Consider the following 23,096-nt stretch of genomic DNA (forward strand, 5'->3'; position numbering starts at 1 on the left):
CATTGTGATCATTATTATAAAATTTAGCAATATGGATGATATTTCTGTCCCCAGTACTAACTGCTCTGCACCACAAGCTACACCCCCCCCCTCCCACACACACACACTGTGCCATGCACACACCATCTCAACACCCCATCATTACAGAGTAGCATCTATCAGATGGGAGCTTAATTAGGGCTGTACAGCACATTAAGCAAGAGGAGTAGCCACGCTCAAATATTTATAAGGTTGAGTATATTTATGATCTGTGTCACATCCCTTATAGGAGAATTTCAACTTGCCCCCTTCCCTCCCCCGACTTCCTCTTTCTCTAATGCTCCATCATGGAATGGGATGAAACCGTGCAAGCCTGAGTTTCCAACAGACGTCCCTAAGCGGCAGATAAGATGTTCAACACCTCAGCACACAGTTGGAGAAAGTTCTGATTTCTAGTGCCAGACTCTACCGCTGTTTTGTCTCACCAAAGTTTCGCAGCACATGCTTTCACTTGTGCACGTGCAGGCTTTTATTTTCCTAATTTCCCCTCCTCTCAGAATGACAGTAGCTATTTTTAGTGGCGAGGTTACAGATGTAAGTGGTGTTGGATGGTACTTCACCAAGACCCTATCCCCCCGCCGCCACCATCATACCTACCCTCACACAAAAGGAAGCAAGGGGTTATCACCAACATTGAGAGCTCTTTGCTCTCTTTACCACTCATCCGTGGCTTTGTCCACTTCTCCTTAAGAATAAACCAGAAGGGTTATGTTTCTTTAAATCGCATTCACTGATCCTTAGGAACCCCCCCTACTCTTGTCTTGGCAGTGAATGGTGGGGGCAGGTAAGAGCACTTGGTTAATTGTCAGACAATCATTTAAGTGGGAGAATTCATCGCAGTTTAGAGTTTTGTTTGAATGAAACGTGCATGAGATGTGGGTGGGTTGGGGTTATCGCTGAAAAGTCAGTTTTGTTTCCTTTACTTTCCTTTATTTCAACTAAAATGTAACTTAATTAGAATACTATTCCACCTTGAGTTCTTGTGCTTCCCCTTTAGTTTGCAGTCAAGAGGTTGTTTAAATGGCTTTCTTGTATTAGTATTCAAGTGTTGCCCTCATTACTCTACACCCTTCTACATGTATTTGGGCTAGCAAAAAGATGGTATGCTGATAACAATATCTGCAAACAGACCCTTGGCCAGGTGGTGATGGGTTTCCCCTGTATTGATTTTCTATCTTGCAGTTTAAAATATCATGTTACCTTTGTTGACCACCGAGGACCGATGAGCGGAATGAGTAGAACAACTATTTCTCCTCCTGGCAGCTCTGCACTCCAAGTTGAGAGTGTGAGCACACTCCAAGTTGAGAGTGTGAGCACACCATTAAGTATTTTATTGCATCAGCTGGAAGTGGTTGTAAGCATCAGTGGGGACTTGTACCTGGAAGTGTCTCTGTGTGTGGCACCGATTCTGTTTACCCTAAAGGGAACTCAGAGTGTCAGCAGGAAAGTGTGACACAATAAATACAAACACACTGGCTGCAAAGTTGTATTCCTGCTCCTCCTCCTCTTGAACAAGGCTCCCATATCCACCCGGGAGCCACCAAGGTGTCGGCTTGCGCGCCGTTCCAGCCCTTCAAGCTGTCAGACACACTCCGGTGCCGCCAAATCCTCTTTTGCCTCTTCCTCTTTGGCCACAAACATATTTATCTTCTTCTTGCCGCCATCAAGGGCGAGCACCAACATCCAGGGCAGCGAGCTCTCCGGGGCCTGTCACTTGCCATTTACCTTTCAGCCATTAAGCGGGCACGTTGATGCGTGGCGACATGCAAAGTGAAAGTCAACCTGGATGCTCGTGTGTTCGTGCACACGTTCACACAGAGGACAAAAGAGCAGCTTTGGTTCTGTTTCATGTGTTGTCACTATCTTTATCCTCCTCCAAGCCACCTTTACTCCCATTTCATCATCGTTTTTGCCACACTCTCCATTTCTGGGGGCCAGAATTGCTTCATTGTGTCTGACTGTGAGTACACATTTATTTTCTTAATTCGAAATTCTGCAATTCTGAGAAAAGACCCTATACGAGTAACATGTCTCGTTGTAGAAGTGTGAGCAGCTCGTTAGCAGCTCAAACCAACAGCAGGCATCGTGTCCACCACAACAGCAGGTCCTCTAATTGTTTGGAAGAGAGCATCTTCCTGCTCTGTTTGCCGTAATGAGAGATAAGTCGCTTCACGTCGTCAAGCACCTTTCTCATGTGTCGTCCACGCCAACACACACACAAATCTTTTTACAAGCACATGTCCTCCCCCACTCACACATACTTTGGAATGGGCCTCAGGCCGACTGCATGCGCACTGCTCTTATCTCCCGCACACAGATTCAGGACGACGCCGCCATTGAGCCACCTGATCTCCTCTCAGGTCCGACTTCCTCTTTGCTGTCTAAACTGTCGTTAATTGAGCATTGCTAATCGAATAAGACGATGCCTTTTTAAGAAAAATTGCTACGCCGGATGAGTGTCCGGCATTGTGCCGTGGAAATCTATGCCAAGCATAATGACATTAAGTATGGACGATGAGGCGTGGGTGGCCCTCTAAGCACTAGCCAGCTCAACGATTGTCGTCCTTGCGAAATCTTGTGCAAAAAGAAATGCTGTCACACGAACAATGTCTTTGTAAGCTTGTTCATTCAGTGTGTTGGCAGATAAGATGGTTACTCTTGAACAGGAAGGTTTCAAAACAGAGTTCAGTTTGACCTTTGTCAGAATCTTGAAGGGGACCCACTGGGACAGACGGGGGAGGTACGTCTTTCCTCAGTCTTGTTTTATGAACTTTTCGGGTGAAGGAGCGTCACCCTGGATGTCGTCTTCATACCACGTCACAATTATTCCACATTGTTGAAGTCTGCTTCCTGGCCAGCAAGAAAGAAGGGGCCAGGTCACCGTGTTGCAACTCGAGGAATCCCAAAAGGAAGCAGCTGTGAGGGCCAGACTGCTTTTACAGCATTCTGTTTCTTGGTCATGAGCTTACGGTGGCCAAACTTTGACTTCATAGAAAAAAAAGTTTGTTATTTTATGAAGCAAGACACCGAAACACAAATCTGAAATTAAAGCAAACATCCACTATTATAATAGTGCCATGCAGTGAGAGCTGTAGGTATAATTTAATAAAAATGAATTGGGACCATGCTCCATGCCATGCGATGTGAAATACCTGGTTCATTGTAGTGAATAAATATACTTGGTTAATGCTGATGTGCTGAGGATGTGCCTTTATTGCCAGAGCTAATGGTGAGCTTATCGGCGAAAGATTCCTGGGCGGACTTGAAGTCTCACTGTTTCTAATGACTCACTGACGCCTCACATTTCTGTTGGAAGCCAATTTGTAGCAATGGACAGGCACGAGGCACAGTCACTGGGCGGCAGTGGGCGCATCAAGAGCACATGTCAAGGTGTTAAAGCCTGATTGGATGCTTTTGGTGGTTTGCTTGGCATATGACAACTGATATGCAAAAGGCAGCCAGTTAGAGCTGTTCATACAAATACATACGATCCCACCAAATCAGCCAGCCCCCTCAGATGAACTAACTCACCGTTGCCATGGAAATGAAGTAATTGTGCAACAGCTTATTTTAATTTGAGCACAGGAAGGGGAGGAGCTTAAATTATTTCTAACTTTACCCTGGCCTGGGACAAGTCAACAACATGAGAAAGTTTCTGTCAGATGCTCTGCTTACATTACCTGAAACAACAAACAGGCAGGGGGGGAAAGTTGAGGAAGGAAAGGAAAGTGGTCCCCTGGGGTGCTATTTACTTCTTGTGCAGATGAGGTGATAGGCAGTAAAGGAAGGCCTGGGAACCTAGGGAAGGTTGGTTGTTGGTCAGTGAAGCTACTCTGCTAACATAACGTGTTGCCCTTGTAGCAGGGAATATTTATTCTATAATGGTGTTTTTCCTCTGATGAAGAGCATAAAGGCAATTCCAGCCGTTGGAATCCTGTCACGTCGGGACACAGTAGGGTTTGATTGCAAAGGCACGATGGCACTTTCTGATCAATATCTGTTGCCCTCCTTGATGACCCATTTTCAAGTTTTAATCACCATTGGAAACCCTATTGGTGGGGATGAAAAGGACTGTATCTGGTGTTCAAAAGATGAGAAGGTCTTCACCATGCTCGGAGGGAGGTAGGTAATTTCTCTTCATGCATGTTTCCTTATCAGGTAGTATGTGCTTAAAAAGAGCCCTTTGCTTGGAGCATTCTGTCTGGGGGTTGGGGGGGGGGGACCGAACAAGAAAGATAAAAAGTGCACAGTCCATGTTTTCTATCTTGCCCAGGCTCTTGTTTGGCTCTGTTGGTTTCACTTCCTCAGTGTTTTTACCTTTATTTGTTTGATTAAAAGTCACTTCATGATGGTAAAATGGTAGGTGGGAGGTTCAAGTTGAAGGTCTGTGTCACACGTTCGACAAAGTATACTGCCTGTGTGGATTTACCGATCACTTTTGAAACACGACTTCACTTTAAAATAATAACTATTGAAAATAATAACTCATTTTGCTGAGCCTGAGTTTTGGATTATTTTGGATATTTTTTGAGAAGGTGTATTTTGACTTAGGAGATGGCAAACACCTAACTACCTGGCACTTTCTAAATGGTATTTAAGAAAACTATAAAGTTTTAAACAGGGATGAAAAACAAAACCACAGGTCATTCAGAAGTGACGTGAAAAGCAAGAATTACGTTCACCTAGTTCTGCCGCATATCTCTTGCTAATGGCCACCAATTCTGTAGGTCCTGAACCCAGTTTTAAGCAAGCAAAAGCTCAGAAACAGCAGTTTTATGCAATCATGGCTATACAAGCACAGATGCAGGCGGAGGAAAATAGCTTGTTTTCACATGCTCTACTAATAATATTATCCTAAAGACAAAAGATGGAGGAACTGGCTTTAAAAGATGGGGAAATGGAGGGGGGCATTAATATTGGAAGGATGCTCTTTCATTAGTGAATTGTTTCCCTTCTAGAATTATGTATGATCGCCATCCTCTCCTTCAGGGTTTGGAAAAGCATGCTTCCTTACGCTCCAGATTCCCAGAAATGCTTACTTCGCATGTAAAAATTGAACGCAATTGTCACCTTCTTTTTTTCCAAGCACTTCCATTTTACCAGATACGCAAATAGTTTATTAGGGCCAACGTATGAGGGACTGAAAAGTGGCAAGAACAAATAAGTCTGGGCATTTGTTCAATGGTGTAATCTACACATCAATTAGCCTGCCAAACTAATTAGCGCCTCACCGTCACCCGGGTACCTGAGCGCCGCTTTGAATCCACGAATCACAAACAGCACGATTGACAGGAACATGGGGAGCTGAACCCTGGGGTAGCTTTGTGAGCGTGTGCATGTGTGTGTGTGAGAGAGGGCGTTTGTTTTGAAGCACATTACACCAGTACAGCTGCTTAATTATGTAAGCGCTCATCTGAGCTAGCAGGGAGTTTCTCATACTGCGATACCAGACGAGAACGTACCATAACATTAAGTGGATGTGTAAAAAAAAGCTACCTTGCAAAAGGGTTAAACATCCAATGTAGCAACTGTTCTTCCAGTTTGAGCTTGTTGTTAGAAAATGTAATGTTACGGTCTGAATTGATCAAAAAGGATCACATGCTAGGGTCACAACCTGAAACATGCTTGCTGTCTTATTAAGGTGGTCTCAAAAGCCCCAGGTGTCCCTCCTCCTCCGTCACACCACAGTGTCATTAAAAGTGTACTTTTCGCCCTCCTGCAGCTATGAAGGAAAGACAGGTGGATGATTGGGAAAAGAGAAAGAAAAAACACAATCTGTTTCCTCCCACTCACACATGGTAGGCTTTGGAGCCCGTGCCTTGGCGGCGCTCACTTCTTCATGCCGTTAACTGAGATGGCGAGAGAGGTTAAGTCATTTTTATGTTGCCATTGGCCTCCACCTGGCACACCTTACAACTAACTCATTGGCACACGGGACCGCTGTCAAACCAAAAAGTATTTTTGAAAATCAATTTAGTTTGCATTGTTGAAAAAAACCCCTCTGGGGATGATGATGTGAACACAAATTTGTCCAACTTTCTCAAACATTTTCTGCAGCTGATGTGAGCTAACATGGATGCTTTGTTGCGGGACAGCTAATTTGGGATGTTGGTTGAGTGGTTCCAGACTAGCAGTCAATACGTGTGTGTGCGTGTGTGTGTTTGTGAGTAACAGATGTGGTTTTACACTCTTATTACCATGTGAATGAGACCCTGGGCTCCTGGTTTGGCTGAGTCAATCTAGAGAGGAAACAGAAGATCCCCCTACCCTCATGCGGCCCCGCACCTGAATCCTTGCTACCCTCTCCCCCAAATAATTGATTGTGTCCCTGCATACAGACAATGCAACATTTGACCTTGGAAGTGGCAGAGTTGAACTCATTTGCTGCCATTGACATTGATGGACCCCAATCCATTTTTAACTGAGTTAACCTCAAAACAACAGGTGTAGTGGACATACACTGTTTTTAGCTCTCAGGTTGTGTTTATGCAGAGATAAGTGATGGCCTTGTGGCGTCAGGCAGGAATGCAGAACAGCCTTGGTTAGATCAAACCAGCCCAACAGTTTTGGTGTGTGAGGTAAAAAGGTGAAGGATTCCTGCACACTATTTGCAAGTGTTATAGGTTTATGGACAAAGTAACATTTACAGAGTTAAAATGAGGTGTGGTTTCTCTAAATGTTTTTTTTTTTTATATATTTGGGAGTATGTGTTTCTGAATGTCCAATTATATATTAATGGTAATTCCTTTCAGTGAGAATCCAACAAAAAAGGTTTACATTTTTCGAGTCTCACTATACCTCAAGCAAGGTTTTGATTCATGGCCTCCACACACACAATTAAACAATTCAGCTCGGTTTCATGATTTTGGCTTAATCAAATAAATGAATTTAAACCTTGCATTTCTTCTTCCAAAATGTATGCAAACTTAATGTTAATTTTGTGTCTCTTGTGGAAAAGCAACCAATGTGTGTATTTACTGTCCAGGTTTTGTCTAAAAAAACATCTATATCTGTCCTGGCAGCGCAATATGCTTCCACAGATTTATGATTAAGTTAACAGGGTGCCTAATAGATTTACAATATAAGATTGCTGAAAAAAAATGTAAAATACATTCATGAAATCTTTTAACCTGACCTGGCTATTTTATTTATTTTCCTTTTTCCAATGGTTACTTGTGTCAGGACTTGTAGTTTTGGATTTTGGAGGAAATTTCTGTGTGCAAAGCAGGTAATAGGAATGCTGGATTAAAGAAAAAATACATACCTATAAGTTAATTTCATAACTAGATTTACAAAAATAATACAAGCTTCAGATAGAAATTTGCAATTTGGCTCCTTTTAAAAAGACATTTAATAAATTTGGTAGAACTTGTGCAAATATCTGTTGCTAGTAATTCATAGGGGGACCTTGACAAACGCTAACAATTGACATGGGCAGTTTTATTTTTTATTTTTTTATTTTTTCATGTGATGTCTGGAAGTTCCTTGGGATTCTAGCCTTTTGTCTTTGGTTCATTGCTTTGCTCCTAACCTACAGACGGTAACACACACATAGTTCCACTCCCACATGTGTACACTAACACACTGGCGCGTCGTAGCAATCGGCGCACAGATAAGCATGATACATAAACACACATTTGAAACAGATGTCTTATCAGGGTGGCTCAAAGTGCTGCAAGGTTACACCAGCTCTCCTGGGATGAGCACACACACACAGGTTTTATCCTAAACATGATAACAGGGCGGTGGTCATCAATTTGGCACCCCCTCAACCTGATCCACATCCTTGTCAGCGGATTCCGCAACTACAACAGTGTTTTTACAAGCGTTGTCTATTTAGAAAACTTCCCTCTGCGCCGCAATGCCAGGTCTTAGTTGTTTTGTGTCGTTGAGAATGGATGTATGATTTTTTTGCACTTTCAAACTTAATGTAAGTTCACCAACCAGCCAACCAACACTTTCAATATAAGCAGCAGACAAACTTATTGTGCAAGATGGGCTTTTATTATGTCAACAAAATTGGCACTTGCATATTTTCATGTGAATCTACCGTTTGCAGCCTGGTGTTTTCTTTCCTTGTGTACATTTAGTTAGTTACAGTAATTATGGGCCAATAAGGCGGCCAGGCGAAGGTAGACGGGGGCTGTTTTTCCTTGGCCTCCCTGACGAACATCTGCTGAGAGATTTGCATATTAATTAACCCACATTAACTCTAATTATTCTGGGAAATTATCAAATAAATTAAATTTTCTCATTTGAACCCCCTCGTGTTGTTGCTTGATGCATGTAATGGTACAGTCAGGAGGTGAAGTGAGCCTTACCTGAGCAGGAATAAAATGACGGTTTACCAGACACCCCTCACCCCCCCTTACCAGCCTACCCCTTGCCCCTCTTTCCTCCGCCTCTCTCCAGGCCTTAGAGCCCTCGGGGCAGCAAGGGAAGCTTTTGTGTCTCCTTTTTATTCTTTTCCTTGTGTGACCAGCAGGACGAGGAGGTGGGGCTGGAAATGGGTTGGGGGACATTTGTTCGAGGCGGGAACATCCATGAACTGGAGGAGGAGGAAAGGGGTCCATGTGTGGTGTCGGGGGCTGGATGGAGTAGAAGGCGTTCGATGGAAAAGGGGGGGTCGATCGTAGTTACAGAAGGCAGGTCACAGATGGTTGGTCAATGCAAAGGTGGTACCACTGAACTTCTCACTAAACCCTGTTCCTTATACAACACACCTAAATAAAACATACCACCCCTTACACACCCCCTTGCCTGTTGCTTGGCACATTAATTACTTTTAAATGGAATTAGCTGCTAGCGCAGTAAACTGAGCATCCACCATGTTCATTTATGTTCATGATTTGGAATTGGATGGTCTTAAACAGATCTCTCAAGATTTATGAAAAATAAATATTGCTATTACTTTTTGGGTTTTGTATTATCTCACATTTCTAAAGTTTCAAAATTGAATTGACTCCCCTTTTCAGTTATATGGCTCATGGTGCTCTTTAGAAATATTCTCTTGCTTTTTTCTCTCACATACAAACACACCCACACACACGCAGGTTGCATTTACACTCCACTGAGTTTTCACCATTCATCGCACCCCACCTCCCCGTTCCTCCCTTTACTCTCGCTGTCTCCTTTCAGGGTCTTTGTTTGCCCACGACCTCCCTTCTTTCACCGACCTGGCCCCCTCGTGGCCCCCGTGCTCTGCGTTGCCCTCATTCCCAGACCAGATAATACCAGACATCTAAACACTCACTTTTGTCGACAACCGGACAATTCCTTATTCTCCAAATGGTAACGGAGAAAGTTTGGTGTCTTGTATCTTTATTTGGCATTTTGCCTCACGCTAGGTTGTAGTGCGTTGCCTTCTAAATGAATTGCAGATGCTTTGCACCACAGTCAAGGGAGAAGTAGCCAAGGAGCTGTGGCAGACAAAAGGTCACAGCAAAAATCCACTTCTGCCAGCTATAGCCACAAGGCAGCGACCTTGCCTCCACCTTGGTGCCCTCCCCCACACACCAGGACTGACTAATGCCACGCTACACCCGCCCCCCACATCTCGCTCTTAGCTATCCAGGTGATCCGCTTGGCTCACATTCATAAGACAGCCAGCGAGCGCGAGCAGTTACGGTCCAATAGGGAGAATGTCCGGGCTCATTATCGGCGTAGGAGGCCAAGTGTGTCACCCGAAGCTAAGCCTCGACACTCGGCTAAAGAGTCAGCCGGGGTTAGCATTACAGCGTGGGTGTTAGTCATTCCACCTCGCGGCCATCACCTCTTACCATCGCCCTATGTGAAGAAAGATCACTCTCCCTTTCTCTTTCTCTGTCTCTGCCTCTCTCTGGCTGGCTCCAGAGCAGGAAACAGAGTCTCCTTGCGGGCACTTAACAGCACCTTGGGATGCTTAAATGAATGTGATTATCATTGTTAACGCTGTAGAGTGCAGGTGCAGCACCTCTGAACTCAGTGCCTCAGAGAAAACTGCTCACCTGGCGCTGAAGCTTGCTGATCTATGGCTTTTTATAAAATTATTTTTTAACACTTTTTTTTGGGTCAACATTTGATATTTGATTCTGTTCTTTTACTTTGTGTCAAAAGACTCATCAAAGTGTTGATTTATGTCAGTTATGGATCTTTCAAAGCAGTACCACAACTGTTGTGGAGTTTTTCATGCAGCTTCAGTTATTAAATTTTGACGGCACCGTCTTAACAAAAGCAGTCCTTTCAATCAAAAGATGCTTTATTTAACCCACATGTTTGCGTTGTATAGTGTTATCAGAACAACTAGAAAGGGAAAAACTGTGACAGACTTCCTAGCTCACTAGCCTAATCAATACAACAGCACCACTCCACTTGGCACGCCAATCAAAGCCCATCTTCAGCTATACCAATAGTTAAAACAGTTACACTTCACGTGAATCAGTGGTATTGTGAGGCAGGTAACATTTTATGCAGCTAACATGTGTTTTGACACCAAAGTTCGATGAACAAACAGAGGAATAAACACCATTGTCTTTCCTGCTCGCATGCACCGCAAAAAAAATGATGAAGAGGTTGACAAAATGACGGCCTGCGAAGTGTTCGTAGGTTAGAATTACTTTGTTGAACTGCACAATGGTGGTGGATGAGCGACTCGTCAGCAGTGGCACCTTAACAAAGGCGTCTTTCTACACGTTTGCAGCGCATGTCGTGCCTTGACAAGCTCCCTTGACGCCAACAGACAGCTGACGCTCGGGGAAGATGGCATTGGCTGTAGTTTCACAAGACAGTTGGCCGCCCCCATGCAGGAGGAGACACAAAGTGGTGACAAAAATAAATGAAAGCACCACTTTTCTTCTCCACTGTGAAAGTTTATTGTGTAGAAGGTGGGCGGTACTCCACCTTCCTCGAATGGGAGTAGAAGTCAGTTTTCCAACAAAGAGATGCTCTCTCTCGGCTCATTTTAAATGGAACACAATGGCCCCTTCAGAACCGTTATAACCTATCTGCCCTGGATTAATGCTCTCAATCGGGTTTTCAGACACTTTTTGCCTAACTAGCAACTCCCTTCGAAATGTCGTCTGGTAAATTCCATTTGAAATAGTTGAATTCCTAAAATATAATCGCGTTGTCCTGGTGCGGTGTGCAACAAAGCCAAAGAATCAACTATGCCAAGGTAGATTTGGACCACCCAGGAGAATCCTGACCAGCCCTACCTCCTCCCCCGGCACCAATCCCCCTCAAGCCGCCCTCCCTAGCAGGTCACCATTGCCCTTTTTGTCATCACAAGCGGCATTACTGAGTCTGAACTTGCCTAAACCCTTGTGATCACACCTCTTGAAAGGGTTTTGTTTCCTCCACCGATTGGTATTCGAGGCAGGTCACCGCAATCCCAGACGCCTGCACCCCAACCCCGCCCCAAAGCCCCGTTTTCATTTTAATTTGCACCTGTTGTGCAGTTGTTCGATGTAGGCAAGTGTGGACCAGTCAGTCATACGTGCCTGGAGGGGGCTGTGGGAGGTTTAGCCTTTCATATGTAGAGCACGCACACAAGTGTCATGCACGGACTTCACCGTGGGAAGACGCAGCCTCTTATGGATTTATTTTACCCGTCAAATTGTAAGATCCGACACAACATAGTGCCTCTGACTTGACCCTTGAACGTTATCATTGTTTGCGAGGAAAACCCCCTGACTTGGCCACCTTTACTATAACGTGCTTCTCGTAGCAACATATTTGCATTGTTGAGGCCGCACCCTGGATTCATACCCCTGTATTAAGAAGGAAAATCTTTCATTGTTCAGTCTCATATATAATTTCAAATATGTAAATTAAGGAGTGAAACTGGCCTCGTACAAATGAAGGCACATTTTACTGAGTGCATTGCTTTAGAGCATCACAAATGTTCATTAAGATTATACTCAAACTAAAAAATCCACTATTTTTCAAACCTTAATAAAGTTGTTAAAAAGTTGTGAAACAAAATATTAACATTAGTTGATCGAAGGGTCGAATAGTTTCCCTTTTCAGTTGTTATTTTTAAAATGTATCCAATACATCAGAAATTCGATTTAAATTCATACATGTTTTTTTCTTTACATTTATTTTCTTTGGTATAGGGGCACCATCCGTTAAGTCATTTTAACCCATATTATTTAGATATGAAGGCAAGTGTACACAAGCCTTGGTCTGTTGTATCTCAATATTTTTACATGCTGAAAACATTTTTATTTATGCTCATATTTGTCTGGATGCAACAAGCAATCAAGGCACACGTAGTTGACGCAACTCCGTTGTGTCGCTTGTGCTATGTTAAGCATCTGAAATGTGACAGCAACGCTGAGGCGCGGATCCACTGTGAAAGGTGCTGCACGCTGGCATGTGAGGCATGGAGTACGACTAGAAATTAGTGGCTATTTTGGCCTATATCACAATGGCAGCTGTCTGCCCATCGCTGTGGTTCAGTCACAGATTCCAGTACCGTAATTGGGGTGTAACCGTCGCCCTAGGCCAAGCAGCAATGCAGGACTTTTCTAGCTTCAAGAGATGTTGAAATCATTGTAGACTGTCCTGGTTTTGCAGCAGTAACAAATGGCTCCACCAACTAACCCAAATATCCTCTATTTCACAGCTCTCAACTATGAAAATGTTGTGGAGACCAGCTCAGAGACAGAAGAAGAGGACAAGCTGCAAGTGTCTGAGGAAGACCCGCTGATCAACGGTACCGGTAGCCCAGCCAGCCTTGTCAACGCTGACTCCTCACCATGCACCGAGAGCCATGGGTTGCCCAACAAAGATGAAGAAGATGATGAGATGAGGGACAGTGGGGTGGAGCACATCTGGCCTGACAGTGACATGCTGAGTGCCTCAGTGGATGGTACTGGTGAGTGTCAGCTAAAGTATTTTCATTGGTTTATTGGGGTGGGGGTGTAGAGACACATGTCACACTTGGCTCTTTTTTACATTTTTAATTAAAGCATGACACCTTCAAACATTTGAGTAAAATTTCATTCACTTTAAGATGCCAGATGTGTCCAGGTGAGCTGTTCATCACTCATTTCCTCTAATCTGACTGGCATTCCGTATGTACACATGCCACCGCTTGTGGTATCTTCTTATACCATAAACCCTTCCCATCTGGTGTTGGGGTAGACTTAAATAAATGCAGCCAAGTATGAGCAAACAAGTCTGGAGGCCTCTATTGCACTCCTCTGGCTGGGAATAGAAATCATGGTTGCTAAAGTGGTGCTAAAACAATAGAAGATATGGCATTCATGACCTCACATGGATTACTCACAAGGAAATTCAATTTTGATGCCATTTGAAGCCTGAGTTTTAACAGATAAAGCAAGCATTTATTTTTATCAAATCATTTTGTATAAAAACTGCGATCAGATTAGATTGACTGTTCTGTAGATGGTTTTACAGTCATGATGACCCTCTGAAGGAAAGCGGCCTATGACAAAAATGAGTTTGACACCAGTGGCGCCTCCCAGGTGACCCCCCACCCCCTCCCAACATCCTCAAACTTGACTTATGTTCTTTTGTTGAACGGCGCTGATTGCCGGGGCGCCAGTCACGGATGCTTGAAAGATAAATACTTTTAATTAGGGGGCAGGGTAGAACCATTAAAGGAAGCCAGACTGCTGAAAAAAAGTCATTAGCAATCTTAAATGAAATTTTTATTTTTATGATAGCCATTTACATGTATAATAAGAGTCAATGATTCTTGGAAGCGAGTGACAGGAACAGAGTGCGGCGTGAAGTCATGTAAGACAGCTCCTTTTTAAATGAGCTTGGCTTTGCTATTCATTTCTGCTAATGAACTAGCCATGCACAGCATATGAGAACCCATGAACTTTCAGTGGGCTTAAATTTTAATTCTGAAGGTGGGGAGGAGACACATTTATTAGCGCAGGGGAAAAAGCCTAAATAACAGTTCATATCCTTCAGGGATAGAGAGGAGAAGACAGTTGACTAAATAAATCAAGATAAAGGATAAACAAGCTGTCTTTGCATACGGAAATTGTTTATTTGATAAAGACCCGCGGTGCCATAATGTCTGTAAATCAGCCATGTTGCAATTCCCACATAATCTACTTCTGCTGTGATAAAGTGTCTGACATATTTGGGAGAGCAAGTCAAGTTCATTAGACTCTCTTTCCCAATCTTGTGGCTGCTATGTTTCCCAGCCTACTCTTACTTTGGCGGTGCCTGAGTGTCTGTGCCGATACCTCAACACATAACTGAGTCCTGAGATAAGCCCCCACCAACACACACATTTACACACAAACACGCACATTGCTGTCCTGCAAATTTGGAGCCATATCAGGATCTTCATACTATGCCTGAAAGTCTCCAAAAGGCTGAACAAGGCCTCCTTGATGTGATTGCGTTCACTGAACTCTTGCTTTTACATTGGAGGAAAATCCTCATATGCGCTTTTCATATATTTTGATGGTGACTTGATGCAAGACAGGAAGCTCCTTTGATTCCAGAAGACAATTAGAGCCTTACATCTGGCCTTGTCCTTGGCATTCCCTCATCCCACAATGTGGTTTGACACAGTCTTGTGGAAAGCATGACATCATTGTCACTGACAGACATTTGCACATAAATCACCTGGTCTTGAGTTCGTGTCGTAACACGGCACCATATATTCATTGCCTCAGGCCATGTCACTACAAATGTAATTTTTTAGTATAGACGAATAATTTAAAATTTCAAATTTACTTGAACCTGTTGCTTAGTTCTAGGTCAAAATTTGCACGGAAACAGTAGAACGATTCCTTTTTGTTTGGGATAAAACGCCTTTGAATTGGATGTGGCCGAAAGCCCAGAAGCAGACTGGAGAATGACCATAAAATTAGGAATGTTTTCATAACAAACAGCATCAGTGCAGCTTGGTGATGGGTGCAGGAGTCCTTGTCTTCCAGGAGGTGTTGGCCTTCTGTGATTTAATGCTGACGCAACACACCTCTGGCTACCCCGGGACCCACCACAGCACATTTTTGTGGCCCACACGCATCTCTTGTGACAGGTTTTATTCAATGTTAAAGTGTTGGCTGCCATGTCAGGACATAAACACTCACTTTCTGAAAAATGAAATGACCCACTGTTTTCATTCACCACTGACACATTGCCCCATGTGCCAGTGGTGGACCTGCCGCCTGTTGGAAGCCCTATTCTTGCCTTCAGACCGCAGATAACACATGTTTTCCAAGGTAAACAGGGCAGAGAGGAGGACCAGTAAATCCCACTGGTCATCCCCTTGCATCAGGGCAAAAGAATGCAGCCAAATTTGATTAGCCAAAGCAAACATGGTCTGTGAGGACACGCACATGTGCTGAAATCTGAGCCGTGTGGGTATATTTCAATCTGTTGCTCGTGATTTATGCAACTAAAAAGACGCTTATGCTCAAGCTGCGGTTCTGATGCCTGTTGGCAGACGTGCAGTCAAAAAAACAAATCTCTCCTCGAAGCCAGAAAAGGGGGGTGTTCGCAGCCTACACTGCCATCAAGTCCATTGTCAGCTAAAAATAAAAAATAAAGTAATTTTGCTTCTGGTTTTTGTGCGGCTTTTGTGCAGGAAACACGATGATCAGCACAACTCGCTCCACCTCTTCCTGTGGCATGCCGAGTGACATCGGATGGTGCCGCCTCTTATGACACCCAGTAAAACTGAGTCACAGGCATAGCCTCTGTGTTCTAAGGAGCAAGTTGATTTTCTTGTGCCCAGAAAGTAGTATGGATAAAACTGTATACGAGCTTGTCTCTGAGTTAACAAGCACCTTTTCCTGTCCCAGCATCACACTGACTGTCCTTATAGTCTTTAACCTGATTAACTAGGAGAATCTGGAATTTTGAACTCAGCCCTGATAGATCTGATTAAACAAAAATGCAAACAACAACAATGATTCAACTCTTAATTTGCATTGCAGGGGTGTTTTATTTTTAGTGTGTGTTGCTGCGTGTTGCAGCTTTGAATGAAAATGTCCACATGAGACAAAGGTGGCATAGTGTGTGCGTGAGGAGGAGTGCCGTGGCATCACAGCCGGGGCATAATGAGCTCAAGCTGCATGTTGGCTAAAGCTCAACAATTGCTCAGGTGGATATTGTTTTTAATCGCAGTTTGCTGTGATTTTAAAGGTAAATAAGTCACTTTCTGGCTCGCACGATACTATTCACTGAGCGTTGATGCACCAGGTGTTCAGCTGTGCTTTTGTTCCTGCCACACCATTAAGGTCTCATCTTAGCTGATTTTCATTGATTCAGTTCCTTTGTCATTGTCTCCACCGTCCGAATTCATATTGTATCTCTCTTCTGTGCAGATGAAATCAAAGATTTTGACACCTTGGGACCAGATGCCCCCTTGCAAATGGCTGGAAATGGTACAGGTGAGCCAGATTGTTGATTGCCTTCTTTCCACTAAAACCCAGCCATGCATTGGTTTGGCTAAATTGGATGCCTAACTGTAATCTTCACAACAGAAATGTTAATTTAGGGACCGAATCTTATCTTTTGTATCTCTGTGTGTGTCTGTAAACAAAAAAAAACCCTTGCAATCTGCATTAAAAGAAATCTATCATCTTCACAATCAAAAACAAATATACCTGAAACGTTTATGTTTAAAATAATAGTCTTACACTGATGCATTAAAATATAACAACTCAATCCTTTTCTCAAGTACAACAAATCCATCCTTATTGCAAATAACAAATCAGTTTAACCCATTTAGGCACAACTACAGCAATTAGCTGGGACGTTATGTCTAATGAACACTGGAAATGATGCAATGGTGCCTGCTGAAAGGAATTCATTGGCACCGATGACATTTGCTTTTTTTTCAAGAGATAACTAAATATTTGCTACCTTGACCTTTTACAAATTGGCCAGTGAAGTTGTCAGAGATGGCACTTTAAAGCTCACCTTGACTTGCCATGCAAAATGCTCGTTAGGCGTAATCGATCCTGAACGAGATGTCACTCAAATGAGGACTAACAAAGGTCGCCAATTTTGGTTTGAGCTGTGAGCAATGATGGTCATTTTTGTCTTGAACCAGCAGAACCCTAATTCCTCTACACTGTGCACATTTAATCTCTATTAATGATGGATTCAGGAGTTACCCAGTCACATGGCAGTCAAACGTAAATGAGCTCAGTCTAGTTCTATGTTTTGCCTATGATTTGATGTTTTATTTGGTTTCATATGTTGTTTTTGCAACCCCAATGCGATTTAAAGGCCACCATTTAGATTTATTTTCTCTGAAGTTATTCTCAAAACCTTGCACAGGACCATTCTCTGTGGGAAAAAAAAGATTCAAACATATCGTATGTTGTTTTCCCTTTTCCACTTTAGCTAAGAGCGTCAATTGCACTTCAGAGTTCGAGGACTTTTTTGCCAAGCGGAAGCTGGGTGACAGCGACAGCCACGTGGTGAGCATCGCTGAGTATCTACAGCGAGGCGACACCGCTATCATTTACCCAGAAGCCCCAGAGGAGCTATCCCGCCTCGGGACGCCAGAGGCAGCAGGACCAGAGGAAAATGGTAAGAAAGTTTAAAACGTATTTAAACACTAAAGCCCTGTTTAATTCGACTTAAATCATTATTTTGTTCGATTTCCACGTTTTAGATGTGCTTTTTTAGAATTATGATGGTTTCTGCTTCTTATATATACTGTGTAAATTTATTATATAAAACGTATGAAAGAAAGACACAAATATATTTTTTTCTATTTTGATTCATTCATTTTCCTTACTGCCTGATCTCATAAAGGTCTCTGGGAATGTTTTCATTTCTTATTTGAAATCATAAAACAAAGGAAAATAATAACAGAAATGGGAAGACCTAAAAAGTTCAGCAGGGAGTCCGGAGGGTGTAGCAGGGGTGCTGGAGACAATCCCAGCTGTCTCCTGGCCAGAGGCGGGGGGCACCCTGAATAGGGGGCTAGCCAATCGCAGGGCACAAGGGGACGGACGAATATGCAGACTTACACCCATACCTAGGGGCAATTTAGACTGCATGTTTTCGGAATGTAAGAGTAAAACGGAGTACCTGGAGGAAACCAACGCAGGCCCGGGGGAAAACATGCAAACTCCATACAGGAGGACCGACCTGGACTTGAACCCACGGCCCCAGAGCTGTGAGGCCGATCTGCTAACCACTTTCGCTAGCAGGCCGCCGCGCGCGAAAGGTTAAAATCAAAATATAGATATAGTGTTGAGATGGTCCATGCAGTTTTTTTGCCTAGAAAAAAAATTCACAATGATAGACGGACAAGAAGTTGCAGCAGCTTGCACGACGTGAGCAGACAGCTGTTGGTCCCACAGATTTGCCGGATGCCACAGTGTTTACCTATAGTCTAAAGCAACAGCTGGGCAGAAACCAGATAGTTCACCTCTGAAAGTCCCAGCAGGCGGACAAGAATTGAGGATTGAGAGAGTGGGGGTCAAGCTGCAGACATGACAAGCATAGGAGTGGGAAATATTTGAAGGAGTGACGGCAATGAGGAAGTGGCCATCATGCTAAGCCATGTACACTATGGCTTATCGTGGAAAATAGCTTAACTGGAAGTTACATTCACCTTTTATAATATTATTGAAGTAAAAGTCTTGCTACATGACATTTGCTGTATGTAAATATCAAAGTATTAGCCTTTATCAAATGTCATATTTCATTTTTTGAAGTAAGTGTTTGAAACGAACAAGTTTTCAAGGGTTTTGTGTTTTGATTTGCATGTTTTAAAAATATCTTTAATGTATGGTTATGTATAATACATAATAAAATTGCTCACGGTAACAAAAATAACATTAACATTTTTAATTTCACTGCAATAAACGAAAACAGTTTAACATAATAGGTTTTATAGGAAATTTTTAAATAATCAATATTTCTGTTCTATGGCCTGGCGTAAATGCCATCTTAATCCATTGCACAAAAAATGCATTCATGTACATACACCCATGGGTGTGTAATATTATCCTAGTGATTACCATCACAGAGTTAACCATTTTGGTTGTCATCTGCTGCTACAGATGTTGAATGAGCAGCAGAGTGAGCAGCAGGTGCTTCTATCTTCAATTTGATCAATATGTATTCTATCATTACAGCAGTTTTCGCTCTGCTCAGACATTTCTTCCAATTTTAGTTTATAATCATGAAGACGGAGGGCAAAAAGATTGGTATGAAAGTACGCATTTTAGATTAAAGTGTTTCCACACTCCATCCGATATAAGTTTGTTGCATTTGTTGCTGTGTGTCTGTGTGCCAGCCGGGACACTGCGGCTCACATGTGCAGCAGATTGTGTAGATCCCTTCCATACCACTTTGGGCAACCCGCCCATTATCTGCCATTGATTGAATGACCTTTTGGGCCGCTTTCCTTTTCAACCAACTTTCTCCTCCTACCCCACTGTCATCCATGCAGACCTGCCACCTGGTACGCCAGATGCCTTCGCCCAACTGTTGACCTGCCCCTACTGCGACCGGGGCTACAAGCGCTTGACATCACTGAAGGAGCACATCAAGTACCGCCATGAGAAGAATGAGGAGAACTTCGCCTGCCCTCTGTGTAGCTACACGTTCGCCTACCGCACTCAGCTCGAGCGACATATGGCCACGCACAAGCCTGCGAGGGATCAGGTTAGCTATTTTTTCTTCTCACCCTTCACTCACACACGTATACAACACACACACACAAACACACACACACACACACAAACACACACACACGAGCTTGCGCATGCGGTCTCAGACTCGCAGAACCTCCGTCTCATCTCTAATGTGCTGTGATCCTCTGAGAAGAGAGATCTTTTTTTTTCTGATTGGCAATCATTATTAATTTTTCATGGCATTTTGAAGATGCGACTCCTTTAATGGTAATAACTTTAATTGAGGCCCTAAATGGTTTTTTGATGGCCTTCCTTGATATGATTTTGCAGGCTCGTGTTCACGATCCAGTGATTGTGTTAATTTCCAATTTGGAATTTTTTATCAGCTCCTTAACTTTGCTCCTTTTCTTTAATGTTGCTCTGGTGCCACACAAGCACACACTTGTGTCAGCACTTGCACGCACACTGCACATAAACAGTTGCTGCTAAATTATATACTATATGTATGTATATGTGTATTATGTATGTATTAATATATATATATATATATATATATATATATATATATATATATATATATATATATATATATATATATATATATATATATATATATATATATATATATATATATATATATATATATATATATATATATATATATATATATATATATATATATATATATATATATATATATATATATATATATATATATATATATATATATATATATATATATATATATATATATATATATATATATATATATATATATATATATATATATGCAAAAGTGCAACAGTACAAAATGACAACAAAAAATATATAGTTTATGATTGATGTTTTAGCAATTTGTAATATGAACATTGTTGTAAGAAAAAGGGAACTGTAGTTTTATACGCAACAATGAAATGCAAGTTTACTCACACCAATGAAGACTTGGCAAACTGAGGATAAAAAAAATACTAAATTAAAAAGCAAGCGCATGTCATGCCGGGATATCACTTGTCCCCAGAGATGGGAAGACAGGCTCAGACTGAATTTCATGTCATCAGCCATCACTTTCACCTGATCTACCAGCTGGATGTAAACGTGAGCAGATGGGCTGGGTGAATGTGTTGGCCTCCCAATCCCCATATTACCATGATAGTGCCGCTTCCTATCTTGGTGGCCGGCGAATCCTGTTCAAGCACCGCAGTTCATTCTGCCCCAACACTATCTGTGTTAAAGGGACTGTGCAAATTGATAAATTATTTGATTAAGCCAAAGAAAAATATGTTATTCAACATGAAGGAATAAAACCATTGCTATAGTAAGGCATTAAATCAGAGAAAAATAATATCTCCCTTAGAGGTCTCAGATGGTGTAGGTGTCTGCTGACTGTACTAAAAAAACAACAACCTTTGAATCGAATCTGCAGTTGTGCTCCCAATTACAGTGCATACAATATCATATATTAGGAATGTGTAATTGCTATCTAGATTATACTTCCAAAAGTAACAATAGAAATCCAGCAAGTCCTTGGTGGTATTGTAGCCCACAAGAATACACAGACTGCCGCCCAGTGCTATATGATGCACTTCAGTCACAGTCTTCTTGGGGGGGAAGTCAGCAGACTGTGCACAAATCCAAGATTACATAAAACAAATAAAAAACAGATGTAAGATGTATTTTTTGATGAAGCTTGTAATGATCATAACTAACTGTAACTTGTAACTTGGTATTGCGGATATCCTTGTTAGTTATGCTCGAAATTTACCGGGCCACTGGCGAAATTCTAAGTGACAAGAACACACTTACTGTGGGCTAGTCCCACATTGCCCACCGCCTATCAGCAGGGTATCCTGCAGTGCTGTGTTGCCTCAGTGGCGCCTGGGTGTGCTTTGTGGACTTTCAATGATAATTGTGCCAAAAAGCCACTTACAGCGCTTATCCTTATGTACTAGTTGTATTGCAGGCCAAAAAGCAAGACCTCTAGGTGACGTCACCTGGCCACTTTTTAAGCCAAACCAAAACAGCTTGGCAGCTGAGGAGACCAAAAAAGTGTCTTGCTATATCCCAGAGATTTAGCACTCAATTGTTCTTAATGTATGTCAGTTTTCAGCAATTATCTTCAAATATGTTGAATGGATTAAAAAAATATATCATTAAAATGACTGCAGAGTCCCTTAAACTTATCTAAAAATTGGTTTGTGTGAGGAATGCAGTCCGCTGCTTCCTGTTTGTTCTTTTTCATTCTCATACTGTCCATTCTGTGTTAGTAAGACTGAGAACACCGTGCATTAACATAAGGAATAATGTACCCATCAGTAAACATGTGCTCTCATATGTTTACAAGTCTTAATGCTCCTCCTCCTTTTAAGCAATTAGCCTGAATACAACTAATTAGAGCTTATACATATGCAAGCATCCTGTCGGTGCCCCGCCCACAAGTGTGGAGGCATTGACGACGCCAGTGCATGAAGGCAAGATGAAGCATTTAGCTGTTGCCATTCACATTAAGAGCCCAGAGTGTCTTATTAGCAGTGAGACTAAACTTTAGCGGGCAGAGATCCTCAAGGGGGTAGAGGTGGAAGGGGCGGCGGAGGCAGGGGGAGCACCGAAGCAGCTGTTGCTGTTTGTTTATGCAACTCAGCAACATATGAGTGGTGCGGTCCTCTCCGGCGCTTGGCGGGGGCCCCCCAACTCTCACCGCTTGATCTGTGAAGGCTGGAGCTGTTTTTTGTAGTGTCCTGTGCACTACCATCTGTCTTCCCGAGAAAGCATATACCCCAGCATTTGTCAATGCTGCATTGGTAGGAGCTCATGTCAGATTTTTTTTCTTGTCTGAGCTTGGAAAAATGTCTCCTCCAATTCACAGTTTATGAGCCGGTTCGGTCAGTCTGACTAGTTGATGATCATTATAATTACCGATTCATGTACTCTCTGTCCCAAAGGACATATTAACCTTTCAAAATTGCTGTGAATACAGGTATGCGGAGTCAGATGAAACTTATTACAGTGAAATGAATGAAAAGTAGATCAGATCAGCTCTAATGAAGGGAAATGCACTAAATATAGATTAATTTCTGGGCTGCCAATTTCTAAAGACAGTTGAAGAGGCAGGAAATTAAAAGGTGTTCCATCCTCACTGTTATCGTCATCATTTGTGGCCATTCAGCTGCAAGCCTAAAATACTTATACTTATAGCCTAAAATACTTAAAATACTAATGTTGACTACTCATGGTCATATCCTTAACTCTTCTGGTGCCCGTGTGGAATTTTAATCCCAAATGTCTCCCCCATAGCACCAACTGTTGAACCAAGCAGCCGGCAACCGCAAGTTCAAGTGCACTGAGTGCGGAAAGGCCTTCAAGTACAAACACCACCTGAAGGAACATCTCCGCATCCACAGTGGTGAGTGGCAGTCATATGATGCACATACCATATGTAACTTGTATCAAATATGAATTTGCTCTGTTTTACTT

The 23,096-nt window shown here is 42.5% G+C and overlaps 1 protein-coding gene across 2 annotated transcripts in view; it reads left to right on the top strand.

Moving 5' to 3' along the window:
- zeb2b (zinc finger E-box binding homeobox 2b) overlaps positions 1-23,096 on the top strand; it is a 53,683-nt gene that overhangs the window by 23,830 nt on the left and 6,757 nt on the right. For both annotated transcript variants that reach the window (XM_077731706.1, XM_077731789.1), the window contains exons 3-7: positions 12,647-12,898; positions 16,347-16,412; positions 17,374-17,562; positions 19,442-19,656; positions 22,917-23,025. In XM_077731706.1, the coding sequence (XP_077587832.1) occupies positions 12,647-12,898; positions 16,347-16,412; positions 17,374-17,562; positions 19,442-19,656; positions 22,917-23,025 (831 nt within the window). The remainder of the gene's footprint in view (positions 1-12,646; positions 12,899-16,346; positions 16,413-17,373; positions 17,563-19,441; positions 19,657-22,916; positions 23,026-23,096) is intronic.

The sequence above is a fragment of the Stigmatopora nigra genome, chromosome 1 (assembly GCF_051989575.1).
Source record: "Stigmatopora nigra isolate UIUO_SnigA chromosome 1, RoL_Snig_1.1, whole genome shotgun sequence".
Taxonomy (NCBI): domain Eukaryota; kingdom Metazoa; phylum Chordata; class Actinopteri; order Syngnathiformes; family Syngnathidae; genus Stigmatopora; species Stigmatopora nigra.